The sequence below is a fragment of the Python bivittatus genome, unplaced genomic scaffold, assembly GCF_059951505.1.
Source record: "Python bivittatus isolate LINGU-HERP-01145 unplaced genomic scaffold, Pbiv_v1 ctg000580_np1212, whole genome shotgun sequence".
Classification (NCBI taxonomy): domain Eukaryota; kingdom Metazoa; phylum Chordata; class Lepidosauria; order Squamata; family Pythonidae; genus Python; species Python bivittatus.
In genome coordinates, this window is record NW_028277087.1 from 19,514,313 (window position 1) to 19,540,982 (window position 26,670).

The 26,670-nt window shown below is 38.6% G+C and overlaps 1 protein-coding gene across 3 annotated transcripts in view; it reads left to right on the plus strand.

The window, feature by feature from the left end:
* The window catches only part of DAAM1 (dishevelled associated activator of morphogenesis 1), a 165,160-nt gene that overhangs the window by 93,005 nt on the left and 45,485 nt on the right, over nt 1–26,670 (plus strand). For all 3 annotated transcript variants that reach the window (XM_088149709.1, XM_088149711.1, XM_088149710.1), the window contains exons 4-10: nt 15,680–15,751; nt 18,777–18,871; nt 19,842–20,175; nt 21,030–21,140; nt 22,376–22,479; nt 24,446–24,512; nt 24,719–24,836. In XM_088149709.1, the coding sequence (XP_088005835.1) occupies nt 15,680–15,751; nt 18,777–18,871; nt 19,842–20,175; nt 21,030–21,140; nt 22,376–22,479; nt 24,446–24,512; nt 24,719–24,836 (901 nt within the window). The remainder of the gene's footprint in view (nt 1–15,679; nt 15,752–18,776; nt 18,872–19,841; nt 20,176–21,029; nt 21,141–22,375; nt 22,480–24,445; nt 24,513–24,718; nt 24,837–26,670) is intronic.

Here is a 26,670-nt window from a genome sequence, read left to right on the forward strand (position 1 = left end):
TTGTGGTTTCCGAATCTCCCAGTTTCAGTGGAGAATGTGCTTGAAACTGGAGATCCAAACTTGATGGTAGGATTTCAGAAATAGCTCCCTGTTTTGGAAGCTTTGTAATGCATCAAATTGAGATGCTAGTTGTTGACATGTGGTAAGGATGCAATGATTTGTGTGAACCATTTCCTTCAGATGGCTTTTATTTTATTTTAGTTCTTTTTGTATCCCCTCTTCTGACTGAAGAGGCTCTCAGTGTTTTTACTGATTGTTATATCAATAAAAAGAGAGCCAGTCTGGTGTAGTGGTTTAGGCACCAGGTTAGAAACCAGGGGACCATGAGTTCTGGTCCCATCTTAGGCATGAAGCCAGCTGGGTGACCTTGGGCCAGTTGCTCTCTCTCAGCCTTAGGAAGAAGGAGGAAATGGCAAACTGCTTCTGAAAATGTTACCAAGAAAACTGCAGGGGCTAGTCCAGGCAGTCATCAGGAGTCAAGACTAACTTGAAGGCACAGAAAAGAAAAAAGAAAAAAAAAGGAAGAGAGAATGAACATTCAGTTATTCGTCCTGAGCTCAACTAGAGAAGAACCCTTTCCAAATAACCAATAGATGGTTGTTTGATTGGTGGAGGAAATGTTAAGTCTTCCTCTCGTAGGCATGGGGATTCTACAGATAACCTTCCCAGCTTCATTAGAACCTTTATTTCTCCCATAGTAGTTGTGTTATATGGAAATGGTAAAAACAGAAGTTGATTTTTGTAATTGTAAAAGATGGAGACCACTCACTGGCAAGGTTTAATTATTATTATTATTACAAATTATTATTGTAACAATTTTACTAGTTTTTTTTTCTTTTTCTAAATGACTGGGTATGCAAGCTGTTTGTAGAATGAGAATAGGGGATGAAAAAGAATGAGGAATAGCCTTAGAATTACTTAGGTTATAGATATATTTTAATAGTGAAGTGCCGATAGCAAGACTTAAATCTCTGACCACTTCAGTTGGATTTTATGAAATTTGAGACTTTGTCTTCTAATGCTTCTGAAAAGCATTTTTCTTATTACAAATTATTGCAGCAGGTGCTGGTATAACGAAAAACTTGTATATCCTAACCCTCAAAGCAGTCATACTCTATCCCTTCTCTCCCCCCTCTCCTATTTTTCTTCCTTTGTATAGATGTTGTTTTTTAGGATGATGAGATTAAGTAACAACTATGACATTAGCAACTGAAGGTCTTGCAAAATGAAAACGATTTCTCACATTCATGCACCCACACCAAGCCTGTTCAGGATTTAAGCTAAATTGCCTTTTGTGGATAAAAATTCTTGTTACCAGTATGGATGTGACAAAATTGAAGTAGATTAGTTATAATGACTGCTTTGTCTGTGCAGGGGATATTACAGTAGCCACAGTGATTCTTATAACAAATTACTCTTCCTTAATTGGGTTGCTCCTGTTAGCATATTTTCTATGACAGGAGTAGGTAACTGGGTGTAGTGGTCAAGTGACCATGGCATTCATTGGGTGACTCTTAACCAAGTCTTTGTCATTAGGGTATGTGAGGGAATACAAAATTAGGGGAGCTCCTAAAGGAAAGCCAAAATGGCAATGTAATTTGTTTTTAATTGCCATTCCCACTATTCCTTGCCATTGGCTGTGGGAGAAAAAATAATCCCAGACCTTTCAGTTCTAATGTATTTTATAGATAAAGACACCTTCAAGTCATGCTCAACTCCTGGTGACTATAAGGACATGTCCATGCAGATATCTATAGGTAGATATAAATATATACAGTAGATATACAAAATAGAAGGGGTTGACTTTGACTTCCCACTCTAGGCCCTGGGGGTCTCCTATTTAAGTAGGAACCAGACTGACCCTATTCATGATTTTTTTAATGATATTAACATTACCTGCTAATGTTCTTTAGGAGCTTGCTGTCCCTTCCTTTTTCCTATTGTTCCTATTGTCCAAATTCTGACTCCCCCTCCTAATACCCTCCAGATGTATTGGACCAACTTGCAGAATGTCATGCTGGCAGAGATTGCTGGTATTTTTAATCCCAACATATTTACGTGATGGAAGAGCAGCCTACTGTATCTTCTCTCTATCCTGTGTTATGTCATTCAGGAAGGCTGAGCTGAAGAATGGCCAATTCCAGTCCAGCGGTGATATAACCATCAGCCACTGTAACCTTTTTAAATATTAGATGCCTTTAATAAAATGTACCAGAAGGCTAATAACTTCAAGTTGACCCATCTTCTTTCATTCAGTTTCAAGTTTTTCATCAGCTGAGAGATAGGCATGGTGCCTGTACTAAGTATCTATAGGTACCCAACTGGTTTTCTTAGGCAACTTAGACAACCTTGGCTGATCTTGAAAAGCTAAGCAGGGTGAGACAAGACTTGACTGAGATATAGTAGGTTGGACTGGGAAGTTAAAAAAAATGCTGAAAGAAGGCAATGACAAATCACTACCATATTGTTGTTAAGAAGACAGGGGTTGAGCTCATCTTGGAGGAGATAGTCATTTAATGTTATTAATCAGACATTTTAATCCTATTTTCCAGTCTTAACTCAGATGAGCTTGGCTCATCTTTTTGATGTGATTCATAAGGCAATAATTTATGCTTGGTCATGGTATGAAACTACTGATGAGCACATCTGTCAGTTTAATGCTTTAGGAAAAAGCAGTCATCAGAAGCTTTGTTATTCTTGTTCTGATATTCTAAAGATCTGGCCAGAAGGAACTTCAAAGACAGGGAAGTCATGGGGTAGGAAGAGAGAAGCTGCATTGTACCCTTCTGTTTTATGGCCTTGAGAAAACCGTAATGTTTTGGAAGTGGGGGAGCAGTACATAGGAATTTTTTTTCTATAGCAAGAATGGGTTGGTAGTGTGACCCTTCAGCCTTTGAGGGCATGCTTGACACTTATGGTACAACTTATACAAGCATTCAGGATTTATGCCAGCTATAAGCCACATGTAGGCCCTGAGTCTCTTTTTTGCAAATTAAAAATGCCTTTTCAGTAAAGATTGCTGAAAATCAACAGCATGCTTTCCAATTCTTTGAGGCAGAAAGCACATGACACCTGTAGTGTTAACTTTAAAGTGGTTGGGATTTTTTTTTTTTTTTTTTGGTGGTTCCTTCAAGTCAGTCTTGACTTCTGGTGACTGCCTGGACAAGTCCCTGCATTTTCTTGGCAAGGTTGTTCAGAAGTGGTTTGCCATTGCCTCCTTCCTAGGGCCAAGAGAGAGTGACTGGCCCAGGGTCACCCAGATGGTTTTGTGTCTAAGGTGGAACTAGATTTCATGGTCTCCTGGTTTCTAGCCTGGTGCCTTAACTACTACCCCAAACTGGCTCTCCCCAACTTTAAAGTAGGGTTAAAATAATTTTACAAGTACAAAGTAAACTCCAAAACTCTACCTCCCTTCCCACCAACATTCTGTTCTTACCTGCATGTATGACACAGCCCCACCTACTGTGCCCTTATCTTCCCAAAAATATGGTCTCCAACCCACTGAGTTAACATTATTGTCTCTCTGGTGGTGGCAGCTAGAGGCGGTGAGTGCTAGACGGGATTGCTTTGAACTTGTCAAGGCATTGGAAATTGCTGCTTTAGTTAGAGGAATAATTTTAGAGTAGCCTTCTTCTAGCCCAGAATCCCATGAGCACTATCATTTTGAAAGAAAACCAAGATTGATTTTAAAAGTAACTGAGGACAATAGCAAGCTAGACCTGTTTTTTTCAATATGTACAGAAGATATTAAGGACCTGTTGCAAAAACCGCTAGGAGCTGAGAGATCTGGCCATCTGAATCTCTATCAGTAGAGACGCCTGAAAATTAGTTTTCTATTTAAAAAACATTAATCATTACTTTGCCTTATCCCTTGTTGCTGAACACTCAAGTGGAAAATTGAAAGATACAATCACTTTTTTTCCTGATTATAATTTTATTCATTTCAAAAGCCTGTCACAAATGTATTTATTTAATTAATTAATGCCGTACAGACTTTTTGGTGATTTATTGCTTTTCTGTTACCAACCCAAATGCTCCACAACAGGAATAGGCCTTGGTGGAGTCTGCAAATTTATTCTCATTGCTTTTTTCTGGATGAAAGCATTGCCTGCACGATGCTGATCTTTTTACATATAGACACATCACAGTACCTGAATATATTTTCCAAGGCCTTCATTGCTACTCTGAGCTAGTGCTAATCTGTAGCACATTTTTTGACAGTTGGTTCCTTTACTCTTCATAGTCAATCCTAAAAAGCAGAAGCTATCCACCATTTCAACATTATCATTATCAGTTCTCAGGCTCATTGTTGTACCTGTTGTCCTTCATTTGGTCTTCATAATAATTAAATTTTTCACGGTGTTCATTGCTGGAGCTTGCAGATCATTTGCATTTTCAGCTTTCATATTCTAGACAGGTCTCTGTAGTTTTCTGAGCAAAATTTTCAGAAGTGGTTTATTATTGCCTTCATCTTAGGGCTGAGGGAGAGTAACTGGTCCAAACTCATCCAGCTGGCTTCCATGCCTAAGGCAGGACTAGAACACAGGTTTCTCTGGTCTAGTATAGTGCCTTAATCACAGAACAATGGGTCTACCTACCTACCTACCTACCCACACATCCTTTTGAAGAATTGTCCCGATTCTGTTCAGCCTAGCAGCTGGAGAATGCCTAATTTTGCCGAAAATCAGACTGCTTAAACTCAGGGAAATTTACTCCTCCGTAAGATTGGCCTGTGATGTGATTACAGCAGCCATCTTCTTACTCTTCTCCATCTTGGTGATTTTGAAGTTTGTTGAAACTGCTGCCCAGAATTGCCAAGTTGGGGAGGTGGTTTGGTTTTCTTCCTCTCAGGTCAATGGGCAGAGATGGCATTCTTGGTTGAGCTCTGTTATGCTTAATTGAAAGCTTCTTGCAAAGCATCTCCCTGAAGAGAAAACAAAGAAGGAATACCTGAAGGAATTCCCCATTTCAGATACATAACTGTGATGAAGTACTGCAGCTTTGTCTGCCTCATTCACCCCTTTTCCTTTCCAAAACCATTTCCCCCCCTCTTGTTTCCATCTTGGACCTAAAGACAGTTGGCCTACCTGTGTCTTCCTGGTGCAGCCTGACCCTGGACTGGAATGATTCAGGCTTCTGTCCTATCTTGTCTGCATATCAGCAAAGCACAGGAAGTGGCTGCAAACTTACGGTCCAGGTGCAGAAATGAGAAGATCCTTTATATATGACACACTGTGACTGTTTTAACTAAAGCTGAGCCAAATTTGAGGGGGAGGGGGTTGATTTTCATGTTGCAAACTGCATGTGAAATAGGAGACAAACTTTGGGAAAACAAATCAGCAAAGAACATGAAAAACTGAATGTGGTTTTCCTTATATTCATTCAAGTTTTGGATGTTAACTGAAACTCAGACAAACCCATATAAAAACACTTGGTAGGTGTTGTTTTAAGATTCATGAAAACTCTGCCATCCCTGGGTTGCTGGCATAGAACAAAATCCAAAGGAGTTGTCAGACCAAGTTTAGACAAGTTCTACAAACTGATTGCACTAAACCTTAGGCAGAGTCCCTCTGTTAATCATCTTCCAAAACATGTGATTGATAATAGCTCAAACCTGCCTAAAAAGTTTAATCGTTTTCCAGATTTGTGCTCCTTAATGTTATTTACCAGCGGTTGTACTGATTTTATATATTATCTGATACAGCATAGTTTTATTGCTATAGCAATAAAATCCAAAATCCATTATATTCTACCCATAGCCAGCATAGTTCTATCTTGGTATTGATCTTAAATGTGCTTGGCAGGGAAGAACAATTTAATGCAGATGAGACTATAAAGTACTTCATTTGAAAGGTAATATGCAAATATTACTTAACACCTAGCCCATCTTTGTGGACCTCAAAAATATAAGCAGAGTCAGGATTCATTAGTAATTGGATGGGAAACCCTCAGGAAATACCAGGGCTGTCATCTAGGCTGGGAATCTGTAAAATCATTCAGAAGAAGACAATAGGAAAACACTTTGGAATTTTCGTCATATCGATGAAATACAAGGAGGCAAGTTTGACTCAAAAGAAATTTTAGTATATTGTGCAAATATTTGGTGATCTTAATTTTGATTGTATTGAGCTCCCCAGTGAGAATCTACTGATTCACACCAGGAAGCACAATATGAGCATAATTCAGAAGATGATTCTGTTGGGCACAAATTGCCAATAACCTTCTCAGCCACTGAGAGTTGCTTCAAAACTGTCTTAAAATGCCTCTACTTGTTTTAATGAGGGATGTATTTAATGCCTTGTATTGTCTGAATTATTAATGGAATGAATTGTGTTTTAGTATTTTAAGCTGGTCAAAAAATACAATGCAGATTTTGTTGTTCAATCATTTAAGTTACTTCTGACTTTTTGTGATCTGATGGACATCATTTTGTTGGTCAGTAACTATTACTTTGAGTTCTTGTAAACTCTTGTTGGTATCATGAGTATCTAGCCCCATCCTCCTCTGTCAGCCTCTTTCAAGTTGCTGACCGTTTATGTAAACAATTCCAGAATGACTTTTTAAGTCTAAAACTCTCTCTTCAAAATCTGCATGAATTGTGCTGTATAATTTCCATCACTGCTGTACACATGCCTTCCAGATGTGAATCTGGGGTTCCTTCTTTGACAACTCAGCAAAAAAAACTGGAACATGCCTGTAAATATAGTAGAGTCTGGTGGTACTTGTTAATAGTTCACAGTGATATATTATTTTATGGCCTTCCTTTGCTGAATTATGAAGCTGATAAACTGAGCTTTGGATTTTGTTGCTTTTAGGCCAATAGATAAAGCCAGCTACTCCTCTTGAACTAGTTTCGTAGAGATTATATTTGTGGCTTAAGAGAGAACTCTGTTTTCATTAGTATATTTTGAGCCTGATAAGGAAAACTGAGTATTTACCCGTTCTTGGTGTCAGATATCTTCTTGAAGCACCAATTTGACAAAACGTCTTAGTTTAAAAAGCAAAGTAAAACACCGCAATTGTTGCTTTAACCAACCTTCTATCTAAACCTCAGAGGCATTTCTTGGCACGTGGCTGCAGTCCCTCAAGAGAGCATGAAACTGATCAACAGGTCTGTAAAAAAGGGCTTTACGGAAGCTGAAGCCAGTTCTTAAACAAATTCAGCATTATAGAATACTTGGTCTATCTTGCCTCAGCCCTTTGGCTGTGCTATTTGCCTAGTCTCCCAGGAGACGTTTTTATTGAATGATTCTCCTGGCACAAACTCCCAGGTGGAAGGAATGGATGTGGGTCAAAGTCAGGCTAATTGCCTATTGCCATTCTCTGATACTTCCCACACAGTCCATGGAGCATCTCCCCCAACCCCAACCCCACCAACTGATGTATAGCAGAAACAGAGTTCTTTGGGGGTTATGATAAGATCTGTGTTTTGTATAATCTGATCCATTATGTCAAGAACAGATTCCCCCCCCCCCCCAAGAACTGTGGTGAGAAACAAGCATCTTTTCATAAGAGATGGTTTCTAAGCTCCTTTGTAATATTGGATGCATTCTGTATGCCGGAGGGTGGGTCAGGATAGAAGCTGATGCTGATACCCAAACAGGCAGTAGTTAAACAAATGAGGAATTTTATTCTGGACACCATGATACCTATACTAATGAAGTGGTGTGATCCAGTAATATCTGCAGGGAAAGGAGCGTGATCTAAGGATATATACAAAACCAGTATTTGCCTGCTTTCGTGTTTTTCACTGGGTCGCCTGAGGTGGGATTTCTCATTAAAAAATTCACTGAATAGGTTTTTGTGTGTAAGAGTTGAATATATATGCATGTGGTGAATGTAAAAGATAAAAAGATTTTATTTCTGTGTATTTACAACCCATTTTCATTATAGGAGGCAGGAAAATTAGGTATGTTCACCACCTTGAGTTATATATTAAAAAGGCAGGATAAAAATCTAATCATAATAATATTCAGAGGTGAAGAACCTGTCTATATTTTATGATTTTTAAAATTTTAAGTATTACAGTTGACAAAATAAGAGAATTTAAAATATGCAGAATAAACTTGTTAATGACAGAATTGCCAACAACATTTGAATGGGGTAACTTTTAAATACTAAAAATACCTTTAACTGAATGAGTCTTAAATGCCCATCTTAATACAAGAGGAGAAAGAGTCTGGCAGTTTCTTGGAGAAGTAAGATATCACAACAACGGCATCCATGACAGAAACACCATTAGTACTCCAGAACAGGGTTCCTCAACCTAGGTGACTTGAAGATGTGTTGGCTTCAACTCCCAGAATTCCCCAGCCAGCCAAGAAGTCCACACATCTTCAAGTTGCCAAGGTTGAGGGCCCTCTGACCTGAAAGGTCCCTCATCTGGCACCTTGTCAGTCATTTTATTTTTTCTATCCATGTGATTCTCTTCGTAAAGTGCAGTTTACCACTGCCTTCTCCTGCACAGTATGAAATGATGTCTTTCTCATTGCCACTAAAATGATCATCAGCCTTCAGCCTCTTCCTATATTGCTGCTGCCCAAAATATGTGACTGCTTGCTTTAGCTGGCACGTGGGACGATCTTTACACCATGAGTGACCCTGCTGGGAGTGTCTGTTCTTGGCATATACTCCTGAGGTTCTTCCCTCACCCCTCCCAGGAATACCCCCCTGCCACAGTGAGACCGCACAGCAGGAGGAGGGGGTTCTTTTTCATAGCCCTATAAAATTTGGTATTTGTTGGTAAGTTGCTTAAGTCAATGAGAACAACAGTAATAGTACTTATTAATATTGTTGATATTATTGTTACCATTCATATGGATTCAGTTTTTCATTTGTTTTAAATATTTATGAAATGCTGGCAGTAGTACTTGAAGTATGCGATAGGAGAACAAACATCTTTTGGAGATACTGACATAGCAAAGGAACTGAGTTTGACCGGGTTTCTTGATATTTATGGTGTATTTGCTACACTGATGAGTGTTTGTTCTGACTCATACACATAGTCAGCCTTGTGTCCCAGCAGGCACTGCTTGGTATCACCTCCAGTTAGATGAGCAGAAATTCTCATCCAGTAAAGAGCATTGGGTTTTTCTATATTAATGTTATATAGATATGTAACGATAGATAGGTAATGATAGACAGACAAATAGATAGGTAATGATATAGATGCGTAATGATACCTATGCAATTTGTCTGCATTGTTCATTATTCTTCTGCACCTGTTCTTCAGACTTTCTATATTTAGGGCACTTGTCCTGAATCAATCACCTCCCCATTGAGGATCTTTGGCACATTGTGAAGGATGCTGAGTCATTCTAGAGTGCACTGTGTGGGAAACAGCAATGATTAGTTGAAATGAAATTTCACTGTACCTAAATAGCACAGATTGAATGTACTGTATTAGATATACAATAGAAATTTAAAACCAGGAATGACAGGAACATGTTACAGTAACATGTCATCAAGTCCATCCAGTTTGCTGCTGGTCATCCTCTTCTTTTCTTTCCTTCCACATTTCCCTACATTGTGGATTTCTCAAGACTGTTGGGTCTTTGCATAATGTATCCAAAATATGATAATTTGAGTCTGTTCATTTCTTCCTCAAGTGAGAATTTGACTTGATTTGTTCTATGGAAATGCTGAGTCCTCTGTACCTCTTGATAGAGGTACTCCTTTTCTCTTTTCACAAATAATGTTGTTTGGGTCATATAAATAATAGCATACACAATCTGAAGGCCTAGATTAAGGGGAATGACTATCTTGCCATTCCTTCCAGAAATTCAGAGCGAATGCTCTGTGTAGACAACACGGTCTGAAAGAACATCAGTGTTCCTGCAAATACCTTCCTGTGTGCCCACAAAGTTCTCTGCATCATCTGATTTTTATGTTTTTATTTTTTTTTCATTAAAAAATAAATACAAAGCTGGCATACTACAAGCAATGCAGCCATTTCTAGCATCAACCTTATGTATATTAATTCCTCTGGGTACATGGTCGGTAATGTAGGTGGGATCTACAGCCCAGGACTTTGCTTGAAGTGTGTCTACTTGAACAGAAAAGGAGCACAGATAAACCCAAGTTGTAGGAAATATCCTGAAGGACTAAGAGCAGCAATAGAACAATATCACTGCTTTGCCTTTAAATGAGGACAGGCATGCCATTTTGTGAAATGCTCTCAGAATTTCAGATTGGGCCCGGTTTAAAAATGTTGCCTACCTTTGCACTATCTCTTCATTTTACTATAGAAGAAGTTGGTCTCGAGGTGTTTGAAACCCTGTTTTACCAGGCCATGTGGTATCCCCAAAACCTAACAGCCTCTGTGCCATTTGTTTTCAATCACTCATCTTATCAAGGAATTCATGGTCAGCTTCTGCTTAAACCTGTGGGATGCCTTGGAACGAAATCATTTATCTAGGTCAGGGTTTTTCAAACGGTGTTCCTTAAAATCCCAGGATTCCGCAATAATTTGATGGGATTCCATGACAGATTAAGGGACCAAAAAAAAAAAAAGTTCACTTGAATGGCTTTTTCTGAACTAATAGGTTCCATAGCCTGAAAAAGTTTGAAAACCCCTGCTCTAGATTAATTTGGCTTTCAAACACAGAAACTTCAGGGTAGAAATCTTCCCTCAGTACTTAAACATTCTGAAGCCTGGGAAGAGTCTTTGTTTTTTCTTGAATTGCAATAACTTCTTGGCCAGCAGATTTCAGCAAAAGTATTTTTCTGAGACCTTGGATTGGCCTGGGCAAAATAATGTATATTTTATTTATTATTTTTATTTTATTTATTAAATTTATATAGCCGTCCATCTCACACATGTGACTCTGGGTGGTGCAATTTTCAGTTGTACAGAATACAGGTAGCTCATGGATGAACTGGTGGGTTCTTGGTGTTCTCTGAGCTTGGTTGTTTTCCTGCAGACATTTTGCTACCAAGCTAGATAATATCATCAGTGCATGGGAGAATGAAGTTTGCCAGTTGTTTATTTATAGTAGCTTGCTCTGCTAGTCTTGGTGAGGATGTGGCTTCCTCCCTGATGGTTTCTTGATTAGGGTATCATTTCTTCCCTGTTTATCTGGTGCTGTTTCTTCCTCATTTGGGTGTTCATTGCTAGGGAGGGTGTGCTCCAGGCTGTTTTGTTTCCTTCCTTGACTTCTGGTTATATCTTTTAAATGATATGTATTTTTGTGTAGGTAGGCACTTTTTAATTAAGTTGTATGGATATCCGTTGCATTGGAAGATGTTGCATAGGTAGTCTTCTTCCTCTTTTCCTCCATGCAATCTGTTGCAACAATGAAAAGGATAACTCTCCCATACGTCCAAACTTCTCTGAGGCAACCAACAGACTACTACAGCCTTTTGGCATCACTGTAGAACACACAACCCATCAAAATCCTTCCAAAGCATCTTAAGTAAACCCCAAAAAGAAGAAAATAGGAGAGATTTACAACATTCAGTGTAAGGACTGTAACAGCCAATATGTAGGTAGAAGATTGGCAGAACACATCCACAGACATCAACGGGCAGTTAGAAGACATAATGAAAACTCCTTAGTTTTTCAACACAAAGACAAGTTCAACCACAATTTCAATTCAATTAATACTTTCGTTCAAGCCAAATCCAAAAATGCTGGGGCGTTCCTGGAAGCGCGACATTCTGACAAGTCAGCCATCAACAGACATACAGAAATAAATCCCACCTACGTACCATTTAAAAGATACAGCTAAAACAAGCAGCAAACTCCACTCCCCCGTGTACTGCTGATGTTACCTAGCCTAGTTACAAAATGTCTGCAGGAACACAACCAATTCATATTTTGTTGTGGAGTGTGTACAGGAGAACAGGTTTGCTGCTTGAACTGCTTTCTGTGCACAATGGTCTCATCTAAGTGGAAAACATATTAATATAGCTTTTCTCGGCCTGATGGGCTCCAGATGTATTGGGATGATAGTTCCCTGAATTCTAGCAGCATAGCCTATGCAGTCCTTGGTGCCATTGGGAGAGTTCTAGGCCAACGCAGTGGTTTCTTTAAAAAAAGTTGACAAATTAATTCCTTCACCAAATGGATTCTTAAGAGCTATCACATGTCGCCCCAATTTTAGTGGGAGAGCCACTTTGACAGTGCTGTATCTCTGGAATTTCTCTCTCCAAATGTCCTGTCCCCTTGGGCATTCTGCTTTCTTGTGGCCATACAGCCTTCCCTGGATCTCCATGGCAAATGAATGGTATTCCTTGGCTTAAACAGTAGGTGTTAAGTTTCTTGATAGTTGTGGAAGCCGCTTTCTTATAACAGACAACTTCAGTCAGCCAAACCAAGTTTTGGCAAGCAACAATGTTAATGCATGCTAGTAAATGAGGCCAGAAATGTAACAGAGATTGGCAGCTATAAACACATAAGTTCCCTGTGGTTGCTTTGGAAAATAAAAATTACAGCATTGAGACAAATGTTTGCAAGTAAATCAGCCTGCTTCCTTCTCTCACCATGAATTATTGGACAGATTTATTTTTGGATGGGTGGAGGAGGGACACGGCCTGTAAGAACATATTGCTTTGCTTTAGCAAGTGTTCACGTTCTTTAAGGCAGACTTCCCCAGCATGGTGCCCCCCAGATGCCTTGACTGTAACTCCAGAATTGTATTGCTTCTGAAGGAAATTGGCTTAGGGGAGTCTGCCTTAAAGAGAAGGGTCAGGATACATCTCAGAACTAGAGTGGGTATGGATTATTTTTGTTATATCTACTTCATGATTCTCTCTGTGGCAGTTAAATGCCCTGAGTGTTTGGTCTGGAAATGTTTTGGCTTTTAGAGTGTTACAGTACCAGCCTGGAAAGAAGGAGAACAGCACTTGTTCGCATACAGAAAGTCTTAGGTTTAGTCTCTGGAATCTTTTGGGCATGAAACACTAATAAGCTGGTCTAATTCAGTAGATGGCAGCTTTCTAGTTGGGAAGGATTCAATGATTGCAGGCAGTTGATCCCAGGCATCCTGTGGCCCCGTAAAGATTTTGGGCTATGGGACCTTTGAGCACCTTCTCTGTGGTTAATAAAAGCTATGTGGACAAGTTGGTGTCACCTGTAGCATTCAGAATGCCTATCAGCCCTTGCTCTTCCAGTATGATGTGAGCTGTATGTGAGCTCAGCTGCCCATTCAGTCCTCCATCTTATTTCATTTTCTGTTTTTTTTCCCCAACAGACACTGTTTTATGACAGCAAGCATAGATAGCCCTGGTTAAGCACCACACCACTGTTTGTTCTGCCTCCTTGGGGTTTTTTATTTTTAAGATTTGCACTTCTATATGTGGTATAGTGGGTTGATCTCATCCCATTCTTAGTAGCCCCGTTCTTAGGAGGGATTTAAGATTATTTTACAAGATTCCTAATCCTAATCAGTCAAACATTTTTTACCTCAAAGAGGCAAAATGATCACTGTAAAATTTATCATTTACCAGGACAGCTTTACTCATTTAATCCTTTAGCAAATTCTGAGCAATGTGCTTCATGCCCATTTAGGTCCGTATTTGGATTTAAACTATAGCTCTTTGACTGGGAATTGTAGTCCTGGCACATACTGTACACAGAGCATCAGGTTGAGAAAGTGTCTGGGGAGAAAAAGATTAGCCCCCTAAGAAGGCTCAGTTACAAAGCCAGCAGTGATTGCAGAGAAGGCAGAAATGGGGACATGGAAAAATTCTCGCTGTTTTGAACAAAAATGTAGCAAGAAAGCCAGGAATGTATCTTTTTGTGGCTGCATCTTTTAAAACCAGTTCATTGAATGGTTGTAGAGGATATAGTATTAATATAATGACATCACCAGGGAGACCAGAATGTTTGATCCCTTTTGTCTTTTTAGATGAGGGGTTGGCACTTATTTTAAAACAAACTAAAACAGACAAATTAAGCCTATTGAAGTTTAATGCCTCTATCTTACTTGGTGTTTTGCTTTTGTTTTGCCAAAACACAATAGAAAATCATGTTGTCAAGTATCACTGTAATACCCTCATGGGAGGAAGTCCTGACGGTCACAAAAAAGATACTTGGGGCTTCAGGTGTCCAGGCCCATGGGTTCCCACTTTTGTTCCAGGGTAAGCATATAAATTGGGAAGAGGCCAGAATAGACAAAATTTTGTATGTTAGAATTCAAATGTTTAAGTTTTAACTTTAAAGGGTCAGTGGAGGCTATTTATTTCTCCTGATTTTTGTTGTTGTGAGTATTAAATTTGAGGCATCATGAGGATAGCAAGAGATTATAGGCCAGGATAAAATTGCAGATACATCCTTTGCTTAGCACTAGGTTGGTGGAACAGTATCCTCTAGCTCTTCTTGGAAGAGACTTTAAAATTTTGAGAGCTCAGAGTCCTACGGATGTTGCTGAGGGCCAATTATCTCAGGACCCATTTGAGGTATCTTTAAAAGTAGTCATCTCAAATGTATGAAATTTCTTTGTTCTCCTGGTGGAGAAGTATTTCTTAGGATTAAAGTATTTTTCTGTGCATGAGTCAAATGGGATAGGGTCTCTTTCATGTCTAAGTTAATTTTGGTATTAATTACCACAGAAAAGCAGCTAACAGATCCATGCAAAAGCTGGGAGAATGCTTTTCATGATCACCTCTTGATCGGCACCCAAATGGTATTTTGAACTATAACTAAGTTCAAGATGGGTCTAGCATATGCTAGAATTTAACAAAAAGAGTTTTCTGGATGTCTGACAGCTGATCGTTTATAGACTTTATTCAGATGACCAGGGCATAGATCAGAGACCCCCAATCTAGCAAACTTCAGATGTCTTGGAACTCACCCATGCTGCTAAAGACTTTCAGAGGGTACTAGATTGGGAAGGCTGATCTACAAGTTTCTTTGACCTATGGAAAATCAGAACATCTTATGGGGCATCTCTGCAGACAATTTATTATCTAGAACAGTAATTATTTATAGTGTAGGATGACCAAGAATGTGATTTAGATCTCTTATGAGTCTGGAATGCAAATGCGGGTTCGCATATTGATGGCAGGGCAATATAACTGTGTGTTCGCAGTTCTAAACACATGGTGTTTCTGGACAGTCTCTGTTTCTGATACCTTGCTTTTTGTGTTTTTTTCTTTCTTGAATAACATTGCAAATAACTATCAAACTTGAATATATAGTATGCCATAACCATTTGTTTTTTTTCTTTTCCCCTCTGAGTGTAAACTACTTTTGAATTGCATAATTGAAAAGCAGTATATAAGTATATAAACAAATAAATAAAACAATCTTCTGACCAGTTGCGTAGCAAACCAGTAGCCATAATTTGGTTTAGAAAGCAAATATAACATTTTTGCAATTAATGTATTTAATATTGAAATTTACATTTTTATCATATTTAATGCACTGACGGTTAAACCTGTATTGTGTAAAAAATGTAAAAGAAATCCATCATTGTGTGTTTTTATTCTAATTGGGGACCATGAGCTGTATTCATCTAAAATCTGCCAAATTCAAGAAGAGTAAAAGAAACTATTTCCTTTCATTTGTTTAACATCACTATAAAATTATGGTACGTCATACTTTCCAGTTATTCCAGTTAATCAGTCTATGGAGTAACATTTAGCAGTTTGGAGTAAGGTACTTTGTATTTTGTAGTTATTGTATATAAATAACAAACAAATTTTCTAACATTATTCTTTCACTTGCTTATTTCAGGACCAAGAAGAAAACAAAGGTGCCACAAGTTGGCCTGAGTTCTACATTGATCAGCTTAACTCCATGGCTGCTGTAAGTGGAATTCTTAGAAGATCTTTCCTTTTTAGATAAGACAGAAGATAATTTCTAAGAACGAACAGCACAGCTCTGTGCCGTGAAAGAATTTTTTAACCTTAATTTGAAAGAACTTATATATATTATACATTATTTTACAATATTTATTACTGATATTATTTATTTATATCCTTTTTGGGAAAGGATCATAAACTATGCAGGGCATTGAAGCATTGCCTACAGTTGCCTTTTGATCTTCAGCTGCCGTAATAGGCATGTTTTCAAGATTGAGCAGCTATTCAGAGGGGCTAGAAATGTGTTTATTTTAAAAATGAACATTAAATTTTTTTAAAAGCAAAAATGCCCACACTGTGCTTTTGTTGAATCACTGGTGTGCAGTCATTAAGGCCATTCATTGACTTGTGTACACCAGCTCTCCTGCAACAATTTTGCTGCATTTTCTGTAAAGTATCCCTTTGATCTATTCACAAATCTTCTGTCATGTACTGTGCTGTTGAAAAAATCAGTCTACACATATAAGGGCTTTCCTGTGCTAAGAGTGGTGCAGGGGGCATTAGCTTCAGCTTGTGATAATTATCATAGAAGCCAAGGGTGATTAAACACAAAAAAGGTGAAGGTTGTATTGAAAAGTTCAAGATAGGCTCTCCCTCCAGCTGTCTAAGCAGCAATAGAGCCAAAGTGCCACTTGTGTTTGCAAATGGGGGGTGGGGAGTATTTGTTTCTGCCGACTTTTCTAAGGAGTTCAGTAAAAGTCCCTTGATTAATGAGAAGAGACCCAGATTAACTTTAAGGGAGCTTACTTACAGACTGTTGAATGTTACTTAGTCATGCAACAGAAGTGAGCACCTGAAAAGGAATGTTTACAGAGAGTTGTAGAGGGCTTCTTTCTGGAGGCAGTACAAGCCCATATGTGGAATTATAATCCAATAATGATTTCCATGTTGAATTGAATTCTGTATCAGATTTGCTTCTCAAATATGAGGTTATTTTTGACATCAGTGCATACATCCACAATGTAATTTGTCAATCTTCTGTGGAAGGAAGTATACATAATTTCCAACATGAAGTCCAAAGAATCCTTGAAGTTGTGACTATATACAGAGCCATTTTGTTATACTTGGTGGGAGTATGAGGTTTAGTAATGATTAGCAGAATAGTAGGTTGGAAAGAGAATTGTTTCACTGAAGACTATGGATTGAATCTACCACATGTGTCCAGCTTGGGTTGACAGACAGATGTTTCTCAACTTCCCAGGCTAGAGCTAAGAGGGAGTGAGTGGCCTAAAGTCATCTAGATGGCTTCCATGCCTATGAGGACTAGAACCTGGGTCCCTCCAGCACCTTACCTACTATGCAATACTGGCTCTCAATGAATAAATAAAACTATATATATATTCATTAAAATGTATTCAAAAATATATTGTTTATACTCTTTTACATTGCAGCTTGTCCAAGAAGTGCACTTACTTGAGTTTTTTAAACAGGTCTGACTAGATATATTTTAATTGAACAAATACATTTTCATTAAAGAAGAAGAAATTTAAAAACTTGCTGCTATACTGGTATGCAAATGCTTTAGCAGTGAAAGATTGGGTCTAGCTGGCAGTTGTGAACTTCATATTTTGGTTATGTTGAGAAGATGTGTGTGCCTGTGTGTGTGTGTGTATTCTTCCCCCGTGGTAAAGTCAAGCATTTTGGACATAATTGAAAATTTAGGTTTCTTAGATATGAGTGATACTCAGTTGGAACAATAAATGCCTTGTAAATATTCGGTGTTGCATATAACACACTTCAGTTGTAGTTAAAGAAAATCTTACTCTGTTGAATCTTACCAGTAAATTGCTGGCATGAAAGAATGACATCATTGGTTAAGCCAGCATTGTCCAAACTTGGCCACTTTAAGATGAGTGGACTTCAACTCCCAGAATTCCCCAGCCAGCCATGCTGACTGGGGAATTCTGGGAGTTGAAGTCCACTCATCTTAAAGTGGCCAAGTTTGGACATCACTGGTTAAGCACTTCAGCAGGACAGCTTCCTCCTTTAATGTCTCAATGACAGTTGTCCAACTGCATCACCAACTCAAAAACAGCTTTAGTAGAAATAAGAATAAAGCGTGTGTATGTTTTAAATCTTATTATCCTCAGATGGTTGAAACTTATCTCTTGCTGGCATTTTGAAACTAAATCCAGTTGGCTACAGTACTGGAGCAGGCAGAATAAACTGGATAGGTGGGCTTGTTATTCATCTGGACAAAGCCAGACCCACAACTCTTGTAGAGGACAATATTGCTCAGTGGATGAAGAAAATCACTGAGTCACCCCAGTGGAACTTTTCTTTTGGAACTTTTTTTGGGAGAAAAAAAGCAGTCGCTCTGAAGAGAACACCTACCATTCAAAATCAATGATAACATGATGATCAGACCTAAATATCATATCGCTCATGCCGCTGGGGACTCTGCTTATCCTGATGCAAAGCCCTGCAGAAGGAGCCGGGTCCTGATGGCCTTTCTGAAGGTTGGAAGGACCATTTTTAATTTATCTTATCTTTCAGATAAATGGGATACGGAAAGGAAAAACAGAAACAGGAAAAGAAAGGGCAAAGTATTAAAGTGCTTGAACTCATTCTGAGTATTTTGGTGGAGAAATACTCCGTGCTTTTGTCTGGTACCAGCTGTTTCTCCCCACATAGTCCAAGTTCATAAACCTTAATGAGGGAGCTGCTGGTAGGGAAATTGTGAAGAGGGCTTTCTGGGTGAGCTGAGTGCTGTACTGTAGTGGTAAGTGGGTGCCTGTGTGAGTGTGGGTTACTTATGTATCATGGCCATTTTGCTATTGGACAAGTCAACTGACTGCCAAACACTTTGAGCTCAGTTTATTTGTGGAAAATACAGTAGGTAAATCCTATTGAATTTGAATATTGAGTATTGAAGTCCACTCATCTTAAAGTGGCCAAGTTTGGACAACACTGAGGTAAATAAACTATGATTAACAGGTGGTTGCTACTAACTTTCTCAACTTGTGCAGAGAAAATCATTGATCGCTTTGGAAAAAGAAGATGAAGAGGAACGAAACAAAACCATAGAGAGCTTGAAGACAGCACTAAGGACCAAACCTATGAGGCAAGTTACTTTTTGGTTTGTTTGTTTGTTTGTTTAATTTATTTGGCCGCCCATCTCACAGGAAGTGACTCTGGGTGGTGTACAACAGTTGAGCAATTTGGTTGCTGTTGTTGCTAGATTACTAAATTCTTTGCCTTTTCTTTTGTTCTTTAGCATAAGGATTCTTAAAATAATCTCCTCATGGTAATACCAAATTAGCTCTAATTTGCTGAGATTTGTTAATTTAATGCCTTCTTACCACCTAGATGTTCAGAATCACAAGTCCCATCTTCCCAATAAAAGTTCCCTCATCCCAGGATTAGGGAAGTTGCAGTCAATCACATTTCAATGGTGTCATTTTCTTTATTCTGCATTACTTATTTATTTTTATTTATTTATTAATCAAATTTATATGGCCGCCCATCTCACAAAAAGTGACTCTGGGTGGCGTACAATAGTCCAATAAAACATTTTGGGAACCACACTGCTTTGCTAGTGAATGCTGCACTGCCAGTGATAGGGGTGCCTTGAATTTAGAAAGTACTATTAAAGTTTAAAATATTTCTTTATATAGCATTAAATGTTGTTTTAAAGAATGGGGGTTCAAATCCTATCCAAAGACAGATAGTGAAGGTTCATAGTGAATTTCTAGTGAATAATCATCTCTCTTATACATATCTTCTGCACCTCTTAGCAGGGATCAAGCTGTTTAGCCTTTGAATACTCAGCCTTGGGAAGTGTGAAATATTCAAAGATTTTTCTGTTTCTGAACTCAAAACATGTCAAGCCTGTCTTGAAGCCAGTTTGTTTCTTTTTCTGACAATATCCCCAGGGTTAAGGTAACAGAATATCATTCTATTTAGGGGATGATGAAATCTTACGCTGAGAGATTTATTTTAATCTGTGCTTAGGAATCCTCTGAAGTTAAACTAAATTTCAACTTTAAACAAGTGATCTTCCTCTTTTGTGTCCTTTAATTCTTTCCTGATAGGTTTGTAACCCGATTCATTGACCTGGATGGCTTGTCATGCATTCTGAACTTCCTGAAGAGCATGGACTATGAGACTGCGGAATCTCGAATCCATACCTCTCTCATTGGGTGCATCAAAGCCCTGATGAACAACTCTCTCGGGAGAGCCCATGTCCTGGCCCACTCAGAGAGTATTAATGTAATTGCTCAGAGTCTGAGCACTGAAAACATTAAGACCAAGGTGGCGGTGCTGGAAATCATGGGCGCTGTGTGCCTGGTTCCTGGGGGTCACAAAAAGGTACTAGAGGCCATGGTGCACTACCAAAAATACGCCAGCGAACGGACTCGCTTTCAGGTATGGAGCATCAAATTACTCCTTAAATGGAATCATGACATTTTTTCTTAAATATCCCACAGCGCAAACACTTTCTTATGTCCCACAATAATGGCACAATCACATCCAAGGGCAATTAATCTCAAACATAACCATGGTCCTGTCAAGAAAAAAAATACAGTGACAGGCTCACCCAACCTGCAGACCCCATGCCTGGGTGACAAAAATTGTCCAGCATGTTTGGGTCCAGTGATGGCCTTTTAAGGAGGGGTGGTCCACTCTCTCCTTAAGCATTGGCAGGGCCACCCCTCTCTCAAGAATCAATTCACCACCAATGGACCCAACCACATGTCATCTCCTGGGAGGACTTAGCCATCCAGGAGTGGTGTAGGTCTAACTTACAGCCCCAAGAACCTTATGTATAAAATTAATCTTCCCTCCAGAAATAGCTTTCCTGTACACAAAAGCAATAGGAGACAAATCTAAATTACATAACCACAATTAAACTTTACTTCTTTTTTTGCCATTAAGTCTCTTTAGGCATTATCCCTGACAGTGATCAACATCAAAGTTCTATGCCCTGAATCTAACTGATACCAAATGATACTGTATTTTATTGATAAGCAGGGCCATTTGCTTAGAAGCAGTATGGTTTTACATAGCCATATGAAGTTACCTGCAGCTCATTTGTTGGGTGGATGGATATGTGTATGAGAGAGTAAGAAAGAGTAGGAGGGAAGAAAATATACTTTTTAGTGTTTAATATGAAAATAATTAAAATGAGACTAATTTCATTGAAGCTTTTTCCTCTCCTGGTGTTTTGTGCCACTGTGTATCCTATGAACAAAATTGATCAAAACCCTTCTAATTTGCAGACATTAATAAATGATTTGGATAGAAGTACGGGACGATACCGGGATGAAGTGAGCCTCAAGACAGCCATTATGTCTTTTATCAATGCTGTTCTAAGCCAAGGGGCTGGAGTGGTAAGTTCAGAAGCTAGAGATGGGTGCTTCATGACATTGATTGGGTCACTACCGTGGGTTTGAGCAAGGATTCTACAAGCGATAGCTAAAGCATCCCATTGAGATACCTTGCATCATGCTGGCACCCATAATACTTACAGTAACTTTAGATATTGCAGAGATGAAGTGCAGGTAGTCCTAGTTTCGTAGGGTGATGGGATGATTTATGATAATTAGTGAAGACCTTACATCACCTTGATAATTTAACTGAGAAAGGTAGAAGAATTGTGAAAAGTACTTGGAAGAATTGTCTTGCACATTCCATATCCAAGAGGGTAATCAGAGTATTTTGGCAGAGGCCTTTTCCCCAACTCGGTTTCTTGAAAGCAATTCTTAAAGGGTAATTTGTGTTTCCCATGCATCTTTCTGTCCTGCTTAAAACAAACGCTCACCTCCTCCCCCTCCCCCAAATAGAAATGTTCAAAGTCACAATATCAGAGTAATTTGTACATCTCCTAATGAGGGAGATTCCGGAAAAGTAGTCCTACCTGTGAATCTGGAACCTCCTATGTGCATAATCCACCTACCACTGCATTATGATTCTTCTAGTGTCTAAAGAGCTTGGTGCCTCCAGCTATGTTGAATAACTCTCATAGTTTCTTACCACTGGTGATGTTGGGGACCAGTAGGAAGAGAGGAGTAGGTTTGTTTTCCCTTAATATAAAGCCACAATTTTTCCACTCTTTCCACTTATCGTTGCTACCATCAGACTGTTTAGGAAAGAGATATAAACTATATCTCTGCTCTCATATTGCTTGCTTGCTTTATTTTTGACAAGTCGGTGGTGTTTGTGAGTCAATAAAAAGTATACCTGATAGAAGAGACCTAACATGATAAGCTCCATTTTCTTGCCTGCCTGAATTCTGAGGTTTACACTATTTCATCCATCTAGTCTTATCCCACTGTTACTGCAACTTGAGAATTTCCAGGAAGTTTCCCACATCTATCATATTTTGTGATTGCTGTTGCAGGGAGGGTATTTCACGTGTTGCATGGACACCCATCCTCCTTTTTTGCAACCCTTGGACTCTACCAGAATGCACCATGGCAAAATATAAATTCAGGAGCCTGATGTGTGTGTGAAGTGCAGCCCCCAGCCATTTAAAAAATTGCCTAATCTTATGGTAAAGCAAATGTAACATCCTTCTAACAGGAACAATTTTGAAAGATTGCCATCTCCTTTTCCTCTTCCCCAGGAAAGTCTAGACTTCAGACTCCACCTTAGATATGAATTCCTCATGCTTGGAATTCAGCCTGTAATTGACAAATTAAGAGAACATGAAAATTCCACGTTAGATAGGTAAGTATGTGATTTGTAATGTTTAAAATATCTTTTTTTACCTTCTTCTTATTCATTCTCCCTGGATTTTGTGTTAAAGGAAACTGTTAGAGCATTTTTACCCATTCTAATGTAAAGAACTTCTGAAATTTGCCTGTATTTGGTAGAATTCTATGATTTTTGTTGGGTGGGTCTGTGTCATATTGTTAAATCACATCATGGTTTATGATCTTAACCTTCTGCATTTTCCAAACACTCAACCATGCAAAAATGTAAAGTTGTGCATGGTTCTATTTAACACCAACTGTGATGAGTAGACTAAACAGAGAAAAATAAACTTGAGAAACAAGGAATTAAGACTGCAGAGATTAGTAGTGTGAAGAAGTACAACCAAAAGCTTTGGGGGGAATATTCCAAGGAAGCAGTTGACTTCAAGTATTGGAGGGATGTTACCTGATGAATAGAAATTGACCTACGTGGGAATGGGAAAGACAGTGTAATATGGGGCTTGGAGCTTTTGAGTTGATGCCAGTAAGAAAATGGTGATGTAATCACTGATTTCAGTAACTGCAGGAGCACTCAGTAACCAATTTGCATATAATACTAAGCCAGGACTTAATGCATAGGAACCTCTGTAAGCTCCAGTGAACCCTTGGCCCCAAGTGCTTCTCCCCTTGCTCTAACTCAGTTTTCTCAACCTTGACAGCTTGAAGATGTGTGGACTTCAACTCCCAGAATTCCCCAGCCAGCATGGCTGGCTGGGGAATTCTGGGAGTTGAAGTCCACACATCTTCAAGTTGCCAAGGCTGAGAAACACTGCTCTAACTGCTTCACCAATAAGAAAATTCCTGCCAAGCTTAGTTTTGTCTTTCGGCATTCCAGACTTACTGTGGTTTGTTAACTAACCAGCAAAACTATTCAGGATTGGTTATTGGCTTGTTTCCCAATTGGCTGGATTTGGTTTAGATCATGATGCCTAATTCATACTAATGATAAGCCAGAAATCGGGGAGACGAAACTGAATTTTTCTTCTAGCTTTGTCAGAAGAGAAGAGAGTGAAGCATGGTTGCACAGGTTTTGTACATAATGGTCAATTCTGGCTTAGTGTTACATGCAAGTTCAGTGAAGGCTATCATAAAAGCACTTTAACCACTTGCAGTGAATAGCAAGAGCAAGTATTTACAGAGAACAAGAACAACTGAAATCTCAGTTCCATTTCAGAATTCACTGCCCTCTAAGCACTGAAAACGACCCAGTTGCTTGGGGAGGACCAATCATGTAGATATTTTGCCCCCCCCTTTTCTTTTGCAGCCTATGGCACCCCCTTCAACTGTAATGTCTATCTGTCTTGTGGTTTCCTATCATTTTGAGTGTAAAATAGGTGGGATATTTTTTAAACAACCAAAATAAATCCTAAAAACTCCCACTCAAAACCTCGGGAAAAAAAAATAAAGCTCTAGCCAATCCAAGGTGGCGCATGCAGCTTGCATCCTTGTCCCATCCTCTAAAAAATAAGTCCAACCCCAGGCCACCAAAAGATTATCCACCCCTAATGTAAGTCCCAACCATGGAGACACCACTGTGCTTGGTATCCATAGAAAATATCCTTGTGGGGAGCTTCTGTCCATTTGTCTGAGTCCTTCTGAAATATGACCAGAATACAGTGTGATGAGTTGTTTGCAACTGATCAGCTCCTTTAGAAATAGGAAGAGCTTATTGTGGAGAGCTCAGCTGCATAGATGGAATTCTGAAGGTGGCCACTTCTGGTGCTTTGTTTCCTGTTTTTAAACCTGAGAAAGAATTGGATCCCTCTAAAGTTGAGGAACGAATACATTTATATTGCAACTATAAACTCTGCTGAATGAAATGTCATTAAATGCCCTGTCTCTTCTAAAAATCACTAAGCAGTGGAATGTCTTTGCCAAATCTATTGGCAAAATTGCTTCAGTTAGCCATTACAATAAGTTGCCTCCTCTCCTCCCTCCAGGCATTTAGACTTTTTTGAAATGCTCCGAAATGAAGATGAGTTGGAGTTTGCCAAAAGGTTTGAACTGGTATGTATGTCATTCACTTTTACATTTCTTGCTAAAAACTTAATTTGACTAAATAATTTTGATTATTTTGAAGCAAAAAAGAAATTGGAGGTAGCAAATTTTAACTAGCTACTTTCAATTATTGTCTGGAGGAATTTCAAGCAATGATTGTGTGTGGAAATACTAATCTTAACCTCAATTGTTTTGCCCCATCAAAATAATCACAGGTTCATATAGATACAAAAAGTGCAACCCAGATGTTTGAGCTCACAAGAAAGAGACTGACTCATACAGAAGCCTACCCACATTTTATGTCTATACTTCACCATTGCCTCCAAATGCCTTGTAAGTACAAAAAGTAATTTTAGGATTTTATTTATATTCATAGCAGACATTTTGGAATTGAGGATGGTAAATGGTTTGAATGAAGTTGGAAGTGCTATAACGTTAACATGTCCCTTTATAGCGGTATATTATTATAGCGAACCTGATATTATCCTACAGAAGCAATGAGATTTTCAGTCTATGCATCTTATTAATTTTGAAGTTTATATAAGTATGTACATAGATAGATAGATAGATAGATAGATAGATAGATAGATAGATAGATAGATAGATAGATAGACAGACAGACAGACAGACAGACAGACAGAAAGAAAGAAAGAAAATGTGTATGAAAGAGAAAGAGAGAGAGAGCATGTCACAAGAGTGATAAATTGATTGACTGGCAGGGGGGCAATTTCCTGAGTAAACCAGGAATTAAGGGTAACTTTAGTTCAAGCAATGCAGAAGCTTCCAGTCTTCATTACATTGCTGGAGAAGAAGACTTCAGAAGGAGAGATTAGATTTACATCATTTATTTTAAAAAAAGCAAATATCACCAAATGTTAGAGAGGAAGGAAACGGTCCGTAAGTGCAAAGGAATCTGCTGGGTGAAAGATTTTCTCAGTTATATCCAGTTCCTCAGGATTAGCCTGTATTTTCATAGAAATCCCATGAAATTGGAAGAGGCCATTTAAGCCAATGAGTCCAATTCTCTACTTAGTGCAGGATTCCAAGTTAACACATCCTCAATACATGGCCATCAAGCTTCTTTTTCAGAAAAGTAGTTCATTTCTTGTGCAATATCTGATCAAATTTCGTATGCTGATTATCTGCATGGACTGCTTCCTCTTTGTGCCATACTTTTCCAAGGTGTCCATTTTGTCTTCTCAGCTGTGGTCAAAAATGTCTTGACAAAACACTGCTTTCAAGAAAGCCATATGATATTCAGCTTAAAAATGTTTTTTCCACAATTTGCCTGCATTTGATGATTACTCAACTGCACGGATGTATGCAAGCATTTGCCTCCACTGAAAAGGCATTCTGAAGGATAAAGATTTTGACCTTCTGTCAAAAGAACTCCCTTAAGGGCTGCATCCTGAAATGTTTCACAGAGTTGAATTGGTATAACTTTCAAAAGGTTGCATATGAAACATGAGGAAGAATCTGTTGCAAATATCAAGCTTGTCCTTTCCCACAATCATTTCTTCCCACCTGCTTTCCCTTTGGAAACGGCTGCACAATTTCATTTTTACCAGGCATATCTGAGTACAGTAATCTCTTGGAATGCATTGCTATCTTCTAAGATTGTTTTTTGTCCTTCCCTTGCTTACAGGATTTATTTGAATAATGTTGAAGTGCACTATTAATATGTTGGAATTATATTTGTTAACAGTTGTTCTGTGTCTTTTCTAACAACGATTTGCCCTTATATTCAAAGATATGCAAGAGAAGATGCAGTGTATGGTTTGTTTTGTAAAAGAGTACCCAGGCATTTTCCAGTTTCAGTGCATCAAATGTATTTGCTTTCCATCCTATTCTCCAGCACTGTTTGACGTTGCTAATCATGAAATTTGCTTCTAGTAAAAGCACGCAAAAGTGACATTACACAAGTTCAGCCCTCCATACTTATGAATCATACCTTTATTTATGATTTCACCAAAGCAATGTCTTGAACACTATCCAGTTTTTATAGTGATATAAATAAAGGTATGATTCAGAAGTACAGAGGGGTAAATTTGTGTACATTCACTTTTGTGTGCTTTTATTCATAATTTTACATATGCATTATTCATCCGTTTCTTGGGGGGGACTTGCAGGTTATGAGTTAAATTGCATATGTTATTTTCTCTCACAA